The sequence below is a fragment of the Pongo abelii genome, chromosome 6 (assembly GCF_028885655.2).
Source record: "Pongo abelii isolate AG06213 chromosome 6, NHGRI_mPonAbe1-v2.0_pri, whole genome shotgun sequence".
Classification (NCBI taxonomy): domain Eukaryota; kingdom Metazoa; phylum Chordata; class Mammalia; order Primates; family Hominidae; genus Pongo; species Pongo abelii.
This window is the reverse complement of record NC_071991.2, coordinates 131,895,330-131,916,171: the sequence shown is the minus strand read 5'-3', so window position 1 is coordinate 131,916,171 and position 20,842 is coordinate 131,895,330. Positions and strand designations below refer to the sequence as shown.

The window sequence follows — 20,842 nt, the reverse complement described above, 5'->3', positions numbered from 1 at the left end:
CCACCATACTTAGTCCCATTCATACACTCTCAGCCTCCAACTGATCCCGACCACCTAGGAAATACTTTGTCACCTTCGCGAAGTCTCCTACCTTATTCCATGCACAAGAATTTCCTGGACCTCTTATTGCTGCGGTCTCTCCGCTTTGCTGAGAATCCAGACTTATTTGGCACAAAGAGGGGGGCCCTGATCTCCCTCACCCTAGGGGCACGGTATCTACACAGTAGCATGCATCCCTTCTGGGTGGGGTGACCGAAGGCCCCCTTCCCAAAGGAGAATATTCGAGCCCCAAAGTTGGGCGCCAGAGCTGTTAGGAATAACGCTCAAAATCTTAAGGAAATTGAACACTTGAACAAAGGATTCTTAGCAAAGCAATTTTACTTCTGCTCAGAGGGGTGCCTCCTTGGCTGGTCGCCATGAGAGCACACCTGAAAAAGGGGCACGAGAGCCTTTACTCCTGATGCAAGTACTGCCCCTGTGCCCTTTCTCCGTTGGCCAGGGTCGGGTCGTACAATCTAAACTAATGCTGGTTGGCTAAACATTTGATTTTTTTAGATAAGGTGGGCATGTAAAAAAAGCAGAGGATAAAGGAGAAGGGGTGTCTGCAATGTGCTAAAAAGTTAGTCCTCTTTCCGAATAAAGAATAGAATGTGAGCTGGTACTCATAACGCCTGGTACTGTGGCATGCCTGGGCATCTAACAAAGGCAAAAAGGGAAAAAAGGAGAAAAAGGAAAAAAGGTGGAGGGGTTACGGTGATTAGAGAATAAAAGATTGATCAGGTTATTTGAAGAGAAACCTCATCATATCCCACACATCTATCCATCCATCCATGCTTCATCCATCCCCAATCCATGTAGCCTTCCACCCATCCTTCCTTCTATTCATCCTTCCATCCATCCATTCTTCCTTCCATACATCCTTCCATCCCTCCATCCATTCTTCCTTCCATACATCCTTCCATCCATCCATCCATCCATGCCTCCCTCCTTCCATCCATCTGTTTGTCCATCCATTGTTCCATCCATTCCATCTATCCATTTATTCACCAGATATTATTGAGGCAGGGGAATACAATAATTAACAAAACACAAAAATCCCTTCTCTCACAGAGCTTACATTCTAGTGGGTAGAAACAGGGTAAGCAAGCAAACAGCAAATATATAAAATATATAACATATTGATAAACAAATGCTATGGAGAAGAAGAAAACACAGAAGGGCAAGAGGAAATATCAGAAGAGATGGGTTAATTTTAAATAGGATGATGAAGAAGGGCCTCTCTGAGAAGATGATAAATCAGCAAGGAAATTAAAAATACAAGTCAGAGAATTATTCTAATATCTGAGGGCAGAGCATCCCAGGCAATGAGAACAGCAAGGGCAAAACCCTGAGGCACAAGTACCTCTCTTGTGTAATTTTTTAGTAATGGTCAAGGTCCTCTTGGTCCCCACCAACTCTCCCTAACTTATCTGGGGGCTGATATTTTTGAACCAACAAAAGTGCTGGAAGGCAACACTATAAGATTTTAAGGGTGCAAAGCTTTCATGAAATTTCTGGGAAAACACTGACAACAAATCAGGAAAAACAAATGAATTAGGTAGAATTTAAAATTAAATGTAATCAAATTCTACTGCATTGTACATTCAGAATATGTGTTTTCTGAAATTGAAAGACTTGTTAAATGAGAATAATTTCAAGTAAAAGTATCTCTTTCATTTGGTTTTCCCAGTGGATGTATAAAATAACTAATTGAGTTAAATCTGTTATTTTTTAAATCCTTAATGCCTCTTTGGAATGTAAAAGTTCATTTCCCATTGTGGAAATTTTGAAAATTATGTAAAAGAATAACAAAAATAAACTTGTCGCCAAACAACATAGAAAAAACCCTGTTAATATTCAAATCTTTCTAGATAGATTTTTTTTTTTTTTTTTTGAGACGGAGTCTCGCTCTGTCGCCCAGGCTGGAGTGCAGTGGCGCCATCTCGGCTCACTGCAAGCTCTGCCTCCCGGGCTCACGCCATTCTCCTGCCTCAGCCTCCCGAGTAGCTGGGACTACAGGCACCCACCACCACGCCCGGCTATTTTTTTTTTTTTTTGTATTTTTAGTAGAGACAGGGTTTCACCGTGTTAGCCAGGATGGTCTCGATCTCCTAACCTCGTGATCCGCCCGCCTCGGCCTCCCAAAGTGCTGGGATTACAGGTGTGAGCCACTGTGCCCAGCCTAGATTTTCCCTGTATTTCTAAGTTTTATTGGTTTGATAGTGAAGAAAGCTGATTTTAATTTGCATTTTTATTACTAGTCTGTACAATTTTTCATGTCATTTAATGGTCAATTTTTATGTACCAACTTTCTTTTTGGCATCTTAAATTTTTCTTGTTGATATGAATAAGCTCTTTTGATCATAAGAAAATTGCTAATATTTTTCTCCAAGTATGTTTATTTTCTATTTTTTTTTTTTGGTTTGTTTGTTTTTGTTTTGAGATGGAGTTTCACTCTCTCACCCAGGCAGGAGTGCATTGGCGCAATCTTGGCTCACTGCAACCTCCGCCTCCCAGGTTCAAGCAATTCTCGTGCCTCTGCCTCCTGAATGGCATTAGAGGCGTGTGCCACCATGCCTAGATAAGTTTTGTAGTTTTCTTGGAGACCGGGTTCCACCATGTTGGCCAGGGTGGTCTCAAACTCCTGACCTCAAATGATCCGCCCTCCTCACCCTTCCAAAGTGCTGGGATTACAGGCGTGAGCCACTGCCACTGGCCTATTTTTACATAATTGTATGTTCAGAGTTCACATTTCTATTGTCATGCAAGCTCATTAAAGCAAAAAAAAAAAACCTTATTTCCAACAACCTTCACTCTTCAGGGTTCTTTCAAATTTTACTGAAGACTATTTTCTACAGAAGCCTCTCTCATCTGTACATTGTTAAATATAATGTACAGTTAAATCTCACAATAATGCAATAAGTAGGGTCGAAATTTTTTTAAATTTAATATTTCATATAGCAACAGTCTCGCTATGTTGCCAGGCTTGTCTGGAATTCCTGGCCTCAAGCAATCCTCCTGCCTCGGCCTCCCAAGGTGCTGTGTTTACAGGTGTGAACCACCAGGCCCGGCTGGGTCCACATTTTTAATCACGTAAAAATGCAGAGTTCTTGCAAGGCTGTTGAAATGACTGGAGCAACCCTGGACAGTCAGGCATTAGGGGGTCTGGCTGGGAGATCCAAGTCCCTTTAGGTCCCAGTTATAGTTTGGCATCATCTGGCCAGCATTTGCCAGATCTCACTTAAATACAACAGGGTAAGTCTAGCCCTGTGGACTACCTGGGCCTGGCAGGACAGTCACATTGATTCCAGAATTTCCACGGTAGTTCCTACCCATTTTTCCAGCCGTCTCTTAGACAATGAGTGGAGAGAATGCCTCACTCCTTGCCTCCCTTCCCATGACTAGCTCCCTTCCTTTCCCACACTGACCTTACTTACCATCTTTCTCTCTGTGGTTACTCCCGTTCGTTTCTCTGCATAAGGCAAGTTCCCTACATTATCATAAGAGTTATTTAACACCCACCTATAGTGTATACTTTAGATTCTCTCTCCATAATGGCAGGTTTGGTTTAGTTGATGATGATGGTGGCCTTGTTTCTGAACAATTGGGACAAAATAGCGAACAAATTTTAGGATGGATGCATTGTATTTGTTACAGTTGTGACATTGAGGACCCTGAGACCTGCAAGGTTCTCATTACTCGAGATATAAATGCTGAGAATATAATCAGATAACTGGCTGGTGAGGTGGCGCATGCCTGTGATCCCATCACTTTGGAAGGCAGAGGCGGGAGGATCACTTGAGGCCAGGAGTTTCAGACCAGCCTGGGAAACATAGCAACATCACAAGATCCTGTCTCTACAAAAAATAATTAGCAGGACGTCATGCCTGTGCCTGTAGTCCCAGCTACCCAGGAGGCTGTGGCAGGAGGATCACTTGAGCACCAGTAGTTAAAGGTTGCAGTGAACTATACTCATGCCACTGCACTCCACTCCACCTGGGCAACAGAGCAAGACTCCTTCTCCACAAAGACAGAAAACAGAATAACTAAGAAGTTGCTTTTTAAAACACAGCATTTATCCACATTAGTTTTTTAAATTTACCTCTGTTTGGTTAAGTTCAAGTGAAACAAACAAACAAAAAACCACATAATAGAAACCCAATCATTTTATCCAATAACCTAAGCTTTTTATCAAGCAAATCATAATCACAGTCACATGAAGAAGAAAACTTGCACAAAATGCTCACTAAGGAGATATCACTGGGTTCTGGGTTGAAATTGCTTCCTGTGTATCAATTGTATACATTTTATATACATTTTAAAAGCACCCAGTCTATGAGATTGTGTATGGATGTGTACATATATACTAAAACTACAAAAATGTGGATGGGAAGTATACCAGTCAAAGGTCCAGCCAGGAGAAAAGAAACTATGCTAAGATTTTTGAATATTGGATGTTTGATTCAAATACTTGGTTATGATAGGTGATCAGATACACGTGATGGAAGAGCTGGGCTATCGAAAGGAGAACATGAAGCAACTAGTTTAGCAGCAGCAGGAAGAGATCCTTGCTCCTAAGGAAGAAGGACAAAGAAAGAGTGCTGCTTCCTCATCCCAGAAGCTTTGTCTCGTAGGAGATAGAATCAAGGTGGAGGCTGCCTGGAAAAAGTTGAGCCCACAGAGGAATGTGCCTTTTACTGGAGATGCCGCTCAAGGTCAAGAGACAGGGAGAGAGGGAGAGAGAAATGCCTGGTCTTCCCTTCTCCAGCCTGTCAAGCTCCTAACAGTACCGCTCACTGAGCAAACCCAGGGGAATTCCTAACATAGCAAGGAAGCTTGGGAATGTAGGTGTACCCCCCAGCCCCAAACAGAGGATGAGGGGACTCACCAATTTAGGATAAGCATTTGCCTCTGGAGAGGGGGTCGATGGAATGGGGATGGGGAGAAGCACAAAGTGGTCCACGACTATATTGGTAACCCCTAATTTCTTTAATTTTTTTTAAAGGTTTGGAGCCAATATGGCAAAAGGTTAGCATTTTCTCTTTGTTTTTTGTTTTGAGACAGAGTCACCCAGGCTGGTGTGCAGTGGTTCAGTCTTGGCTCACTGCAACCTCCACCTCCCAGGTTCAAGTGACCCTCCTACCTCAGCCTTCGGAGTAGCTGGGACTACAGGTGCGCACCACTACACCCGGCTAGCACTTGTTAACATTATAAGGTGGGTGGCCAGATGCTCATTAGTTTATTTTCTGTACATTCCTATATAGTTGGAATATTTCATAAGATTATGAATTATTATAGGACAAACAGAAATGTTCCAGATTAATGGCAATAGTAAGTATCTTTATTCCACCCTACTTCCCAAGGAAATGGCAATAGTAAGTATCTTTATTGTTTTTCCACCCTACTTCCCAAGGAAATGCCACACCTCTCTCAATGAACACTAGCATCTTTGTGGAGTTTGCAGGCTCTGTCATTGACTCTTTGGCACAATGGTGTTGAAGGCAAGGTGTGAGAACAAGACAGGGAATGAGTGGAGACAGGCAAGAAGGAAAGGTGGCAGGAAAAGGCTCAGGAGAAAGAGGATGAACATCAATTGCTATGAGCTCTCCCAGAGCCTGCCTCCCTTTGAAACTTGGTTCAGTCACTTAATACCTGGGTAGCCTTGAGCAAGTTCCTCCTCCCTCCCCTCTACCTCCATTTCCTCTTCCAGCAAATGTGAATAATAAGATGTTAAGAGTACCTACCCCAAAGGGATTATTCTGAAGATTCAATTACTTCACCCACAGGAAAACACTTCAAATTGTGTTCGCGCATAGTACACTCTCAATACATGTTGGTTATGATTATTATTTTTTATTATTGATCTTTACATCCTCGGTGTTGGCAGAGTTTCTGGTGCTTAATAAACATTTGTTCTGATCAGATAAATGGAAAAAGTTGTCATTTGCTTATTCAAGCCATACTTTTCTGTGATATTCTGATCCTAGTTGAACATACAGAAATAAATGTCTAATACAGCACCTCGATTCTGGTCTACAACAGGACCAAGTTCACTGTGATCTTAAATAAGCTTGGCTAAAATGGGACATAAGTGGAGGTAGTCACACTTCAGCGAAGAAAGAGAATCCCCTGTGTAATCTCACCATGAGATTCAACCTCAATATTCTGCATCAAAGGGATAGTCTTCCAAATGAGAGGATCTGCAGAAAAAAAAAAAAAAAAGAAAGAAAACAGAGAAACTGTTCCATCAAAGCAACAACTCTGGTTGAGAAGGTATTCTTCCCTGGTGGACTCCATCATATTTGTGCTCTCTTAGCCTCCTCCCTGCAAGAACATAAGGAGGGTGCCCACACTTTGACCTTCCCTCAAATCGATACGAGGGCTTTGCTAGGAAGGAGGGCAGACAGTGACCAGGGCACTGGAATAAACTCGGAATGACAACTCATGGTAAGCCTGGTGTCAAGTGAGGCGACAGACAAGTCTTGTCCCAATCCATTCTCACATCATGAGGTAGGAAACAACAGCAGAATTGACAGCTTGGGAATTGTTATGAGTATTAAATGAGATAATACCACCGGAAAAGGGCTCAGGACCCTGGCACATTCTAAGCTAAGGTTCAATGGATGTTAGCTGCGATTAGTATTATCATCTTACTTTATAAGTACAGAAACCAACTTGGAAAAACTAGGAAATTTGCCCAATGTCATATAGCTAATAAACCAGTGTTAAAGTTGGATTTGAGGCCAGGTGTATTTACTGCTGAGCCCACCAACCCACTGCCTCCACCAGAAATGATGCTCATAGGAAGGTAAGCAGTTTAGTTTGGGGGAGAGTCCCATTTTATGTTCACCCTTCCTTTTTACTCTAAGTAGCTACTACTTTGTTAAGCGCCAATAAAAGTAAGCCATTGTAAGATGAGGAAAGGCTCCTATGATACTTAGGGTGGGCAGGATAGATATGGAATATCATGACATGCAAGCAGCACTTGAGATACCGAAACCTTTTTTTTTTCTTCTGAGATGGAGTCTTGCTCTGTCGTCCAGGCTGGAGTGCAGTGGCGCAATCTCAGCCCACTGCAAGCTCTACCTCCCGGGTTCACGCCATTCTCCTGCCTCAGCCTCCCAATTAGCTGGGACTACAGGTGCCCACCACCACACCCAGCTAATTTTTGGTAGAGACGGGGTTTCACCATGTTAGCCAGGATGGTCTTGATCTCCTGACCTCTTGATCTGCCCACCTTGGCCTCCCAAAGTGCTGGGATTACAGCCGTGAGCCACCACGCCCAGCCAAAATCATTTTGAAAAGGTGAAAAATCGTTTTTGGCTATAGAAACATTGAGAGAGATTCAAATTGTCATTGAATTACATACCTGGCAGTAATAAATGCCAGACAACTCTCTTTGATACATTTAATTAGATACATTATTCAGAAAGTATTGCTTGTAAAGAGATGATTTAGAATGCCTGCCCAGCCAGAGTGAAAGCTTTTTTTCATCACTTATCTAAGATTTTAAGTAAAGTTAGCACCACCTCCTTTAAGAGGCATTTGGAGATGATTTAATCCAGCCTCCCTGGCCTTCTTGCTTGAATGCTCTAAACACAATCCCACCTCAGGGACTTTGCACCTGCTGTTATCACTGCCAAGAATGCTGTTCCCCAAAAAATCCATATGGCATGTCCCTCACAGCAAAGTCTCCCTTAACACACCCTGTATAAAGGATCAGTCCCACTACCACCCACCACTTCCTATCCACTTTGCCCTACTTTATTTTTCTGTCTAGCATTTGTTGCTGTCTGACATCTATATTTTGAGTTGATTTATTTCTGTTGCCTCTTCTTCCCTCCCTCCCTAAGCCTGTGGAGGCAGCAACTTTGTACAGTATGATAATCTAAGCACCTAGAAAATGCCTGGCACATAGATGACCACTAGATATTGATTGAATGAATGAATAAATGAATGTTCTGCCTCCTGCCTATTGATAACACACCTTCTGTTGCAATTCTAGCTCTACATCCAGAAGTTCAGACAATGAGCAGCAATTAGAGATGTGTCCCTCACAGTGATTCCCAGGTACTCCAATTTTAACTTTCAAAACTGCCCCAAAATAGTATTTGAAGACACAAGTAGTCCCAGCATCCTTCTAATCCTTCCAACTGACCCTCTACCAGTTTAGAAAAACTCCTGGCAATGCTTCTAGTTAACTCCATGCCACTTACTGCAACACGTTACAGGCCCTCCAGTTTCTGTTGAAGCTGAGTATGGTTGCCATCTCCTCGTCACTCAATTTGAAGTCAAAGACCTGGAAAGGAAGGAGTTCCAATACATCATCAGTAAGGCCATTCTAGCTGTGGCTGGAGACTGCCAGCCATTCTAGCAGGGAGGGAGCTCACATTCACAGCACAAACTGGCCACAGGAGTTTTTCCCATTCTGTCCACAGGATACAAATTTTTCTCTAAATTAGGTCTTACACAAAGACTGCAGTATTTGTAGTGTTCAGTGATCTGGGGGGAGGGTGACCAGGCTCAAAGGCACTAAACCCCAGGTGTGCACAGGCCCTGTGCTCCATGACGGGCCCTTCCAGAGGACGCTGCTCCAAGGACAGTTCACACCTCCTCTGCTGCGGGAAGTGAGCAGGGAGGCCAGGACAGTCTGCTCTTGTGTGTGGCCCAGGGCCTAGCTGCTCAGGGGCAACTGAGGGTCTTCTCAGTGGTGTGAGGCACAGCTGTGCTCAGACCTGATAGGGCTTCACCAGGCACTGCCCCCAGGATGTCCTTAGCCCATGGGTCATTAATCTCAGCTCTACCGAGCCTAGCTCCCTGGGCTGGAAAATGATAGGGTGGTGGGAAGGGAGGGGGCCAAAGACAATGCAGCGATGAGGTGAGAAGCCTAGTGAGAAGGCCTGCCTGTCCCCCACTCCACTGAGGAATACCAGGGCTGACCAGCCGGAATCTTACCTGAATGTTCTCAACAATGCGTGCTGGTGTCACAGACTTGGGGATCACAATCACATTCCTCTGGATATGGAAACGGATCAGAACCTATGCGGAAAGGGAACATCAGGCTTCCACTCAGCTCCAAAGACCCCTCCTTTTATGGAAAGGAAGAATAAAACATCTCTGCAGCTCACTGTGGCTTCAGGTACAATCGCTAATACTGACTGAGCCCTTCACAGCTATTAGACTTGTGCCAGTCCTCTGCCTCATTCTCTCCCTTCATCTTAGGGACAACCCTGTGATCTTCATTTTTTAGGAATAAAGAAAGTAGCTTGGGGATCATAAGGCTGATCAGAGGTAGAGTTGGCATCTGCATCCATATCCCTAGACTCCAAAGCTGTACGTTGCCACTGGGTTGTAGGGCTTAACAGGAAGCTGTGAGACAGAAGCTATCTTTGCTTCAGTGACAGCTCTTGTGTTTCCTAGAGGTTCCAACAGACTTCAAAGGAAACACTTTAGAGGACTTCAGCTCCTGTGTTCTTCCCCTTTAAGGAGTCTGTTGAGGACAACACAAGATATGAAACATGAGACTGGAAGAATGAGTTGTTGGATAACAAGAAAAATAAAAATATGGTACCTGGGCTGTGGTTTTTTTGTGCTTTGCCGCAATCTCCTTAATCTTGGGATCCTCCAGCAGGGAAGGGTCCTCTGGCTTGGCCCTAGGGGCAGAAAGATGCTGATGTGAATAATCACCATGGCTACCATGTACAGAAAGAAGGACACCACTCCAATGAGGGTCTCAAGACTGATCATCAGAGCCTCTCCATCTGGGAGATCGGCAGGAGGACCTGGAAACTTGGGTCCTACCCCTGGGCTCTGAAGCCTCAGCATTTTGCAAAGCCTGGTTCACCCTTGGGTGGCTGAACTGGAAATATTCCCAGAGGGTCAAGCATGTCACCCTTGTTGTTGTTGTTGTTTAATTCCCATTTTTTCCCACTGTCATCCCATTTGGGTGTACCAAACACGTTACCTTACACACATTTTTCTTTCCAGTAACTTGTGGACCCATACAAATATTTACCAATTATAAAATAATGTTTTTAAGATTATCAAGGGAAAGACCCACCACTTGGAAGCCTCACCAAGGTCTATCCGGAGAGCCCAGGGGGCTGTAGGCTGTAACGGTGATGCCCTTGGAGTGGCAGTACTGGATCAGTTTCTCCTGTGTGAGGTATGGGTGACACTCAACCTGCAACAGCAAACAAGCCTCATCACAGGGAAAGCTGGCTCTGTTGTGAGTTGTTCACAGGGAGTTCTACACACAAAAAAAGACCACCAAGCAAAGGCCAAACACCTGCCCACTGCGATACTTGCTAAATCACCCATGAGATCAGCCTCACACCGCCCCAAAGTGTCCTGATCACTGACCCCTGAGATGACACTCAGGGCAGAGCATTGAACATTCCTCCCAATGTTTAAGAAGTAATAGGGCAAGATCCTTACCCTAATGCTGAACAGAATTTACCTGGTTAGTCACTGGTTTATATTTCAGTCCAGGTTTGTTCAAGAGCTTCTCGATCTGGAAGTGGCTGAAATTGGAGACCCCAAGGGCTTTCACCAGCCCCTCGTCCACCAGCTCCTCCATGGCCTGCCATAGAAAGGAATATCTTATGGGCAGCTCCAGAGGGACTACAGGCATCCTGGCTTGGCTTAGTCCTCCCTGAGGCAGAAATTGCTAAAGGATCCACCGCAACAGGGTTAGCCGAAGCATTCACAGGAAATTTCAGTCTGGGGCCTGGGTGCCCATCAGTGATTGGTTCCAGCCCTACTGCCCCTCCCCAGCCCAAGAAAAACTAGGAGTAACAGGTAAAGATTTTATGTTCTTGCCACTCTCACCTTACACATGAAGAAACACATAAAAAATTAAACTTCTGTACACAGGGGAAATATGAAAGTTTTGTAATGCAAAAAAATAAAAAGTGAATAAAAATCAACATTTTCAAGCTTATGAGATGATTTAATTTTTAATGAATCCAAATGATAGCAGGGAGGTACTGTTGTGTGTGTGCATTGCACACCCAAACCTGGGCAAGCTGTGTTAGTCAGGAAGAGGCTGCAGCATATGAAGAAGCCTCACTTGTGGGTCCTGAGTCACTGTCTCCCACACTAAGCATGCTTTGGTTTGCAGGAAGGTCATGCATTCAGATTACACCCTGGCAGGGGCACCCGGCCATGGAGCTGTGTGGGGCTGAAACCTGACCCACTGTTTGCATATCCAGCCATGCTTCCTGGCACAGAAACTGCATGGACACGCAAGGAAGGGAATCTTTGTATAATTTTTAGCCTATATTGGGCATTTTCCAAACTTGCCCAAAGACACCATATATGTTAGTAGCAGCCTCTAATGCAACATGTATTTAGTAGCCATCTATTACATGTTCCAGATCCTGCCCAGAAGTTGTCAGGATGTAAAGGTATACAATGTGCTTCCTTTTTCTGGGATTCTTATAGTCCAATTAAAGGGCTAGAGTTCCCTTCTATGGAGCCATCAATCGTGACACTGAGGCTGCCTCAGATAACATGACAGTGGCATAGACAGAGTCAGAAAGGGCAGAGAAGGAAGAGATTCACACAGCCTGCAGTTGTCAGGGGAGTCCTTCAGGTAGAGTATAAGCTGGGCCTCAAAAAAAAAAAAAAAAAAAGGAAAGAGAGAGAAAGAAAAGAGGGAAAAACATGAGCATATGACACAGGAAGGCAGGAGCAAAGCTCAGAGGCAGGGATAAGCATGACATGTTCAGGGAACACTTTATCCAGCCCTTCTCAACTTTGGCTGCAATTTGGAATCACCAGGGAGCTTTAAAAAATACTAGCTGGATGCAGTGGCTCATGACTGTAATCTCAGCACTTTGGGAGGTGACAGGAGGATTGGAACAGGGGTTTTGGGCCTAGGTTTGAGTAACCTAGGGTAAGTTTTTTAACTCTTGTAGGCCTTAGTTTTCTCTTCTTAAAAAAGGTTTTATAATACCTACTAATAATATATATGTTTCTGATATATATTATCAGAGGCTCAGACAGGAGGATTGCTTGAGGCCAGGTGTTGGAGACCATCCTGGGCAACATAGCGAGACCCTGTCTCTACAAAAAGAAATTTTTTTAATTAGCTGGATGTGGTGGCATGTGCCTCTGATCCCAGCTACTTGGGAGGATTGCTTGAGCCCAGGAGACCGAGGCTGCACTAAACTATGATCATGCCATTGTACTCCAGCCTGGGCAACAGAGCGAGACTCTCTCTAAATTAAAAAAAAAAAAAATTACCAGTGCCTGGATTTCACCCCCTAGAGTTTCTTAAGATTTTGTCTGAGTTGTATTCTAGACACTGGGATTTTTAAACTCCTCAGGTGATTCTAATGTATAGCCACGTTGAGAACCACTAGCATATATGAAGTTATCCAAATTGGGCAGTAGAGTTTAGAAGCTATGAAATCATTAGGTTTCCCAAAATTTCAGATGGGGCAATTAGATAATTTAAAAGTTTTTGTGCATCATAGGTCAGGTTAGTTTTCCTGTATTAGAATTTGACTTCTTTATACTTTTTTCCTCCTCTCTGCTTCAAGGTGGTCAGTGAGGTTTCTACTGAACTGGTTGTGGGTCTACATAAACATCCAACGCTTTCATATTCAAGCCTGCTCATTTCAAATCAGAGCCTCTGACCTTGATCACTGATATGTTTTCATGCCTTTCAAATGTTTTATTTAGCAGTCGTTCTTGTATTCATTCAAAAAACATAGCACTGCGAGAAGCAGGCTACGTTGACATACTTGCCATACTTCATGTCATCATAGGAGTTAAGGCAAAAAAAATCTTATCATATGTAATGCAAATAGCCAGGTGCAGTGGCTCACATCTGTAATCTGAGCACTTTGGGAGGCCAAGACAGGTGGATCCCTTGAGGTCAGGAGTTCGAGACCAGACTGGCCAACATGGTGAAACCCCATCTCAACTAAAAATACAAAAATTAGGCAGGCGTGGTGGCACGCACCTCTAGTCCCAGCTACTCAGGAGGCTGAGGCAGGAGAATGGCTTTTACTTGGTAGAGGGAGGTTGCAGTGAGCCAAGATCGTGCCACTGCACTCCAGCCTGGGTGACAGAGTGAGACTGTCTAAAACAACAACAACAACAACAAAAAGCATTAATCCACAATGCTTTTGAACAAGCTTTTGTGGATTAATGCTTTTGAACAAACAATACACAGAAAAAGCTACATTTAATTGAATCATGTCAATTGTAAGCATTTCAGAAAGTTGAAACATATATATTTTTGCTTGTAAAACACAATACAAACTCGCAACTACATGCACCCCTACACAGACAGCTACCAAAATAACACGATTAACTCTTGGAGTCATATGCCACTGTTCATTTATAACTTATTCCTCCACTTCATTCTCTACTACCATTTGCAAAAGGGTATAAATAATAAAAAATGACCAGAGAAAATGTTCACCCCTTCATTCATTTTGAATGTGAATGATGTGAAACAGGTCATGGTTAGATCTGAGAAGCAGGGCACTCAGGCTTCCTGATTTCTGGATGTGTCTTCACTGCCTGCCAAGCACCATGCTGATGGCTTTGATGGTTGGACTTGTGATTCAGATGAGTCTGGGTCCGATCCCAGCTCTGCCACACACATTGTGACATGACCTGGGCAAGTCATCAAACAATCTAGGTTTCAAATATCATTATTTATAAATGGTGATGTTAACACTGTCTCTTAGGGTTAGATGATTAAATGGGCTTCATGACTAATGTTCCTGGCATGTAAACCATCTTCATCTTTATCACACACTGAAAGATATATATTGGTATTATGTATTATAAGACTTCTTTTTTAAGAAGAGAAAACTGAGCCCTACATGAGTTACAAAACTGACCCTAGGTCACTCAGCTGCCATGAGCAAACCCAGGCCCAAACCCTCTGTTCCAAATGCCTTGCCCTGGTTAGAGAACAGCATGTGTAATCCCCAAAGTGGGGTACATTGTATTTCCAGTCTTATGTGAAGACTCAGTATTAGCCTTGAAATATAAATAGTATCAGATGCACCCAAAAGCCAAAGGTGATGAGGAAGATACTAGAAGAGCTAGAGAATCACAATGATGAAATTAGAAAGCATCAGGCACATGGCCACGTTCATATCAATGGGAATCTCATGGATAACTGAAGATTTCTCTCCCAGCACACTTAGAGGAAGCTGGAACCTACCTCCCAGGCATCCAAGAATGTTGCTTTTCCACCGATGGCATTACCTTTATCATCTTTGGGGAAAAAGTCATCCCCAGACTGTAAACACAGAATGAAAAGTTTACTGGAATCTGCATCAGGACACTTGGTTCTGTTCAACAAAGTTGCAGGATCCTGACTCTTGCTAAATACCACATCTGCATACCACTTTTTCAAGCTCTGGAGTACATACTAGAAGAATGTGAGTTTAAATAAAATGTATCTACTGTAGCATATTAATATTTTAGAAATGACTGGATTGACTTTAAGATTTGCTGCTAGTACATTCCAGATGTCCATTATCACGATGGACATTAACCTCATACACCTAGATCCCATATACACCCAAGGGCAAACTTTCATTTCAGTATCACTGGAAAAGGATTAGATATCCAAGCTGTGGTTCTCTGGAGAAGATATTGGCCAACTTCTATCCTTGCAGCCTCTAGAAGAGGCGTGGAATTAGGGGTGGCAGGTCATCATCACTCCAGCTGGTCAAGAGGGGAGAGAGCTGGAAATTTGTCTCTCCCACCCCGCAGGAGTAGGTAAGAGCAGAGCCCCAGGCAGTGGGTGCTGGGATCACTACTGGCTTCCTTCCAGCATCACCGTACTTGTGCTTTTCTCCAAGATGCCACTCCCAGGTGTACTTTGCTTAATAAGATAATTAAGCCCTGGAATATAGTTATGCAAGAGTAACCCAAGAGATTTCCTGGGAGGGCAACCCTGGGGCGTGGAATCAAGACAAAGGTGATATGGCAGTTGCAACTTGTCTGGGCTGCCAGAAATCATGTCTTCTCTCAGACATAACTGCAAGAAAACCCAGGCATGTAGCCACCTCAGCAGCACACATGGCCTCAGCTTCCCTTCCAGGCAGTGTGTTTCTACTCCAAGGTCTCTTCCTGACCACCTGCCATTCCCAATTACGAAGTGCAAGTCCTCCTGCTCCAGTCCACACCACCCCGCAGCCCTGGTGCAGCTACTATTTTCTGGCACCTGCTTAGAAACTAGAGGCTGAGAAAGAGAGTGTCTTAAACCTTGAATCCCTGTGGCCAGTGAATAAGATAGACGTCCAGATAGCTCAGCTTCAGGTCCTTGAGGGTCTTCTCAAAGGCTTTCCTCACAAGGGGTCTCTCAAAGAAAGTAGGCCACACCTGCAAAGAGTGTAGCAATGAGCTATTGATACCGGGAAAAGGAAGGGCCACATTATACTCATCGTCCCTGCTTTTTGATTTGCATCCTGATCTAAACCGGCACAAGCCATTTGCAACAAAGCTGATTAAGATCCACGACACAGTGTGGAACATCACCAGGGCTCAGCACACCGATGACATGTCTTAAGTGTTAAAAGCAATTGACTTTTTCAACTCTCCTAGTACTCTATATGTGTCTCAGATCATTGAAGTAAATGTGGCCACAGATTTTAAATTTGTTTACCTGTCTCAGTCTCTTCCTCAGATGTGGGCTCTCTGAGAGCAGGAATTGTGTGTAGCTTTTAAATGTCAAGCGTTCTTAGGCCTTTGGGAGCAGATGGTCCTTTATCTGACCTATCTGATAGGTCACTTATCAAACCTATAAGGCCCCAAGTGATAATTTTACAAAGGCTTTATCCAGACTTGGCTGCTACACAGTGAGGTCTATTTGTCCTACAAGATGTGTGCATTTTCCAAGTACCTAGAACTAGTGTTTTTTTTTTTTCAGCAAGTTGTGTATAATATAGATCCAGTGATTCTCAGTCCTCTCACACCCAACATCCTCTTCTTTTTTATAACACTTTATACCTCACCTTTTACTAGACTGAAAAAAGAAATTCATATGTGACAATAGAAAAGTGCCCCTACCATTTTCCAAAATGCCCCCTGGCTGAGAGCCTCAGGGGCACAGTCAATGAGCTCACAGTGCTGAAAGGGAGGCTGCAGATCAAGACCTGCCTGCACCTTTGGCCTCTGACTGCCTCTGGGCAGATGGTAGATCCCTCTGATGGGGAACAGGAAGGCCCAGGGCAGTGCAGGGCTCCATGGAACCAAGCCCACTGTGGGAAAACCAGCCTACAGGCAGGTGGGGCAGCCATGACATGTTCAAATATCAATAACGGCTTGGAGTATGGATAGTATTGTATTCACGGATGTTATCAAGGCAGAGATGAAAAGGGGTACATGTAGAAAAGGCTGACAGAGTTCTTGCTGCCAACCCGAACCAGATACTTCTGCCTGCCTTGAAGTGAAGGCCTCCCACCAAATGCACCATTGCACCTTGCTGACAATGAACAGGTCCTCCCGCTTCACAGCCTTCTCTTGGATCTTCTCTTGGATGGCTTCCCCCACCTCATGTTCATTCTGATAGACATAGGCACAGTCAATGTGGCGATATCCTGCATCAATGGCCACCTTCACTGCTTCTTTCACTTTGCCGAGAGGAGACTGAAAGGCAAAAGAAAAGCCCATCACATATGTATTTTTCTTTAAGAGATGGGGCCCTGCCGTGTTGCCCAGGCTGGCCTCACACTCCCAGGTTCAAGCAACCCTCCCACCTCCCGATTAGCTAGAATTACACCACACTCAGCAACCATCATATTCTCTTATCCCCAGACCACCTTCAACAGGCTGTCCCACACGGCCCAGTTTCTCCAAACCAAGGCTTCACTGGGGTCTCCTTTGCCAGGAGATATCTGGGAGGATACACACTTTACAAAACTTTTCAAAAGAAAAGAAGGAAAGTGAATTATTTTATGATTATGTCCTTATGTCCTATCCTAGCTAAAAGTCAGTTCCCTTCTCATCCAGGTTAGTCCTGAAATGTCTTCAGGTGTGCGGGGGTGCAGATGGCTCCACTACAACTTTCTGATGACCCAGATGAAAGCTTGACTCTAAATAACCCAGAGGGATTTTCAGACAATTTCCCCAAATGGTGATAAGGATCCGGATAACGGTCATTACAGCATCAATCCAGATTTGATCACTTACTGGGTGTGTGGGTCTAAGCAGGTGATTCAATCTCTCTAAACCTTGTCTGCAAAATGGAAAAAAAAAAAAAATAGCACCAGCCTCATGAGGCCTTTGTGGTGATGAGATGCTGTGATGAATATTAAGTTTTTTGCACATTACCTGACACACAGTAAAGTTCAGTAGAGGCCGTCATTATGCAATGATCGTTTCAGAAAAAAAGGAGAAATAGAAAACCTTATAGGAATAGAGTTTGTTTTCCATTCCTGTAAAAAGAAAGAGAGAGGGAAGGAGAACGAGAGAGAGGGAGAGAAAGAAGGGAAGGAAAGAAAAGAAAAGAAAGACAAAGAAGAAAAGAAGGGAAACAGAGTTATCACATTTTGTTCTAACCTAGCCACGCCAATGATGGGGGCAAAAAGCACTTAAAACTTGATCTCTCACAAAATAGTCTTTTAAACCTCTTCAATTGTGAGATAGCAAACATTGAAAAGTACACAAAACAGAGATGCACAGCTACCCTACCATCTGGACAAGAAACAGGCTGCTGCGAGGCACCCAGAAGCAGCCCTGTGCCCCCAACTGCTAAGCTACACCCTTCTTCACCTCCACTGCTAAGGTCATAATCCTTTAGCCTATCATCCCCACGTGTTGAAGACAGCTCCCTTCATAATTCTTTCATTCAATTCCAAAATTCTGAAACTGTCTGGTAAACTTACCCAGGGTGAGTAGATTCCCTGGCGATCTGGAAGTGATTATTTATTCCATTTATATAGGATTGAGGGTCTGATTTTCGGCAAATCTTGCTATTCAAGCAAGAGACGCTGTGCATGAATCAAGCTGGAAGTCCTTTGTTCATCCAGATACACCCAGAATGTATCCTGAGAATGACCCAGTGCTGCAGCAGAGGGTCCTAACCTCTAGCTCAGGACGGAAGAGGAGAAAAATTAGGGTGCACAGAAGGAAAGAGAGCCAGAGGCAGAAGTCTCAGCAGGGATATTAGCCATGAGGGACAGGAGAGAAGAACTCCAAAGATTGCTTCTCGTCACTAGTTAGGGTAGTGCTATCATGGATGAAAATGGCAAAGAAGGCAGAGGGAGATGGTGATGGAACAACCTGAAACTTAGCCTAAGAGAGGCTCGGGAACCTGCCTCACTGAGTCCTGGATGTGCCTTACCACCTTTTGCCAGCTGTCATTAACACAGCCGGGTGGCGATCACGACTCTCAGCCCAGGCTCTCTGCAGCCCCAGCATGTTTCAGATTTCAGTGTGTACAGGAACCACGTAGGGATCTTGTGAAAGTGCAGATGCCCATTAGGTAGCCTGGGGTGGAGCCTGAGACTCTGCATTTTGTTTCTCTCTGTCTCTCTCTCTTTCTCTGTGTCTCTTTCTCTCTTTCTTTCTTTCTTTCTTGGATCTCACTCTGTTGCCCAGACTGGAGTGCAGTGGCACAATCACTGCTCACTGCAGCCTTGACCTCTCAGGCTCAACACTCAATCTCCACCTCAGCCTCCCAAGTGGCTGGGACTACAGGTGCGTGCCACCATGCCCAGAAAATTTATTTAGTTTTGTAGAACTGGGTTCTTGCCATGTTGCCCAGGCTGGTCTCCAACTCCTGGGCTCAAGCAATCCTCCTGTCTGGATTTCCCAAAGTGCTGGGATTACAGGCATGAGCCACCACATCCGGCCAGTTTGCATTTCTAACGAGTTTCCAGGTCATAGGGATGTTGCTAGCCCAAGTCCCACACCGTGATCTGCAAAGGGGTGCCAAGGACTTCAGGCTCTGCATCCTCTCCTCAACCACCCAGCCCACAACAAATCCACAGCCAAGACTCTGTGGAAACGTTGAGCCCAATTAAGTGTCCTAGAGCCAGAGAGAGAAACTGCCCTGGAAAACAATTTTAAGTCCCACAGCTGCTTGAAATTTGATACTTGCTAGAGAAGCTCTCATCACTGCTGGGAAAGCCAGCCTTGGAGCTTTGCAGCCTGAATCAGCTCTGAAAAAAGAAAGCAACCTGAGTCCCAGCTCCAGGGCTGAATCTCACCTCTCCAAACCCCTGCCCGACCTCCAGGCTTTCCTGGCTGAATGCAGAAAGAGAAAACACCCAAACGCCCCTCCAGAGAGGGTGTGCAAAGATTTGCATATTTACCTTCCAAGTGCCCAGGCCCACAATGGGCATCTTGGCTTTGGTACTGAGCTCCACAAAGGTGACCATGGTTGGTGCAGAAATGATTCTGAGTGAGCAGGTAGAAGTCTCACGTCCTGCTTTCTGTTGCTGTTTTTGAGACAGTCTTGCTCTGTCGCCGAGGCTAGAATGCAGTGGTGCGATCTCAGCTCACTGCAACCTCTGTCTCCTGGGTTCAAGCAATTCTCCTGCCTCAGCCTCCCGAGTAGCTGGGATTACAGGCACCCACCGTGACTCCCGGCTAATTTTTATATTGTTAGTAGAGACAGGCTGGTCTCAAACTCCTGACCTCAGGTGATCCGCCCACCTCGGCCTTCCAAAGTGCTGGGATTACAGGCGTGAGCTACTGTGCCTGGCCACATGCTGCTTAAGAAGGCTGGTGCTATCTACAGTGGGAGGAGTTGGAGCCTGGCCACAGTAGCTTCCCCGCCTTAACCAAACAGGAAATCCATTCCAGGCTTTTGTGAGATTGGGGATTCTGTGAATGAATTATTAAACATGGCAATCTTGTGCAAAGTTCTTTCTTAGGTGACAGGATCATTGGAGTTTCTGCTTGTTCAGGATGAGTCAACAAATTCAACACAGCCAAAAGTTGGAAAGTAGGGAGGGAGAGAGAAAGGAAAGAAAGAAGAGTTGGGGGAAGGAGGGAAAGAAGCCTGGCCAACATAGTGAAACCCTGTCTCTACTAAAAATACAAAAATTAGCCGGGCGTGGGGGCACATGTCTGCAATCCCAGCTACTTGGGAGGCTGAGACAGGAGAATCACTTGAACCTGGGAGGCGGAGGTTGCAGTGAGCCGAGATTGTGCCACTGCACTCCAGCCTGGGCGACAGACGGTGAGACCCTGTCTCAAAAAAAAAGAAAGAAAGAAAGAAAAAGGGAAGGCAGGAAGGAAGGCAGGAAGGAAGGAAGGAAGGAGGGAGAGAGGGAGGGAGGAAGGAAGGAAGGAGAGAAAGAAAGCAAAGCAAAGAAGGAAGAAAAAGCAAAGCAAAGAAGGAAGAAAAAACAAGGGCTTTCTTTCCCTGTGATGGTTTCTTCAGTGAAATGGGAGTCTAGGGAGGAGAGGTGAGAAGCAGTGTTTCAATGTTAAAAGTTGCAATTGCAGGTTCAGTGCGGAGATGATCAAATCCTGACCTGATTGGAGTCAGCTGTAGCTAGTTGGTAGTCAGCAATCTAGGGAACATGATACAGGCCTGTGCCATGCTGTGACACGCCATGACAGGCCAGGGCCACGTCACAGCATCTGTTTCAGCCTGCAGGTAGTGGGTTTTTCTGTCTTTTACATGTTATTGTTTATGAGTTGGCTTTGGTTGAATCTTGAAATGGAATTGAATCTCTAGGCTGTGGCTTATGACAGCTCATGGAAGGCGATTGGCATGATATTTTGCACCTATGAGTGAAAAATCTTTTACTTCATTGATGTTTGTTAAATTATCTACTTCAACTTTAATAATACATGCATGGTCCAG

General features: G+C 44.5%; 1 protein-coding gene across 1 annotated transcript; it reads right to left on the bottom strand.

Annotated features, from left to right (window-relative positions):
- Window positions 1-5,876: 5,876 nt before the first annotated feature.
- AKR1B10 (aldo-keto reductase family 1 member B10) lies at window positions 5,877-19,766 on the bottom strand. Its single transcript, XM_002818478.3, has 10 exons — window positions 19,338-19,766; window positions 16,501-16,668; window positions 15,286-15,402; window positions 14,234-14,311; window positions 10,499-10,621; window positions 10,116-10,222; window positions 9,611-9,692; window positions 8,995-9,078; window positions 8,256-8,338; window positions 5,877-6,239 (listed from the first exon to the last, which is right to left on the bottom strand). The coding sequence occupies exons 1-10, from the start codon at window positions 19,401-19,403 to the stop codon at window positions 6,197-6,199; spliced, it is 951 nt and encodes a 316-aa protein (XP_002818524.2). The 5' UTR covers window positions 19,404-19,766; the 3' UTR covers window positions 5,877-6,196.
- Window positions 19,767-20,842: the final 1,076 nt, after the last annotated feature.

What these genes read in the sequence shown, in the direction of transcription:
- AKR1B10 (XM_002818478.3), bottom strand. Translation starts at nt 19,403, where the DNA reads ATGGTCACCTTTGTGGAGCTCAGTACCAAAGCCAAGATGCCCATTGTG. An exon ending in GGCTCTCCGGATAGACCTTG is followed by an intron (nt 9,693 to 10,115) that starts GTGAGGCTTCCA and finishes TTCTGCCCCTAG; the next exon opens with GGCCAAGCCAGAGGACCCTT. An exon ending in AGGGCCTGTAACGTGTTGCA is followed by an intron (nt 6,240 to 8,255) that starts GTAAGTGGCATG and finishes TTTTTTCTGCAG; the next exon opens with ATCCTCTCATTTGGAAGACT.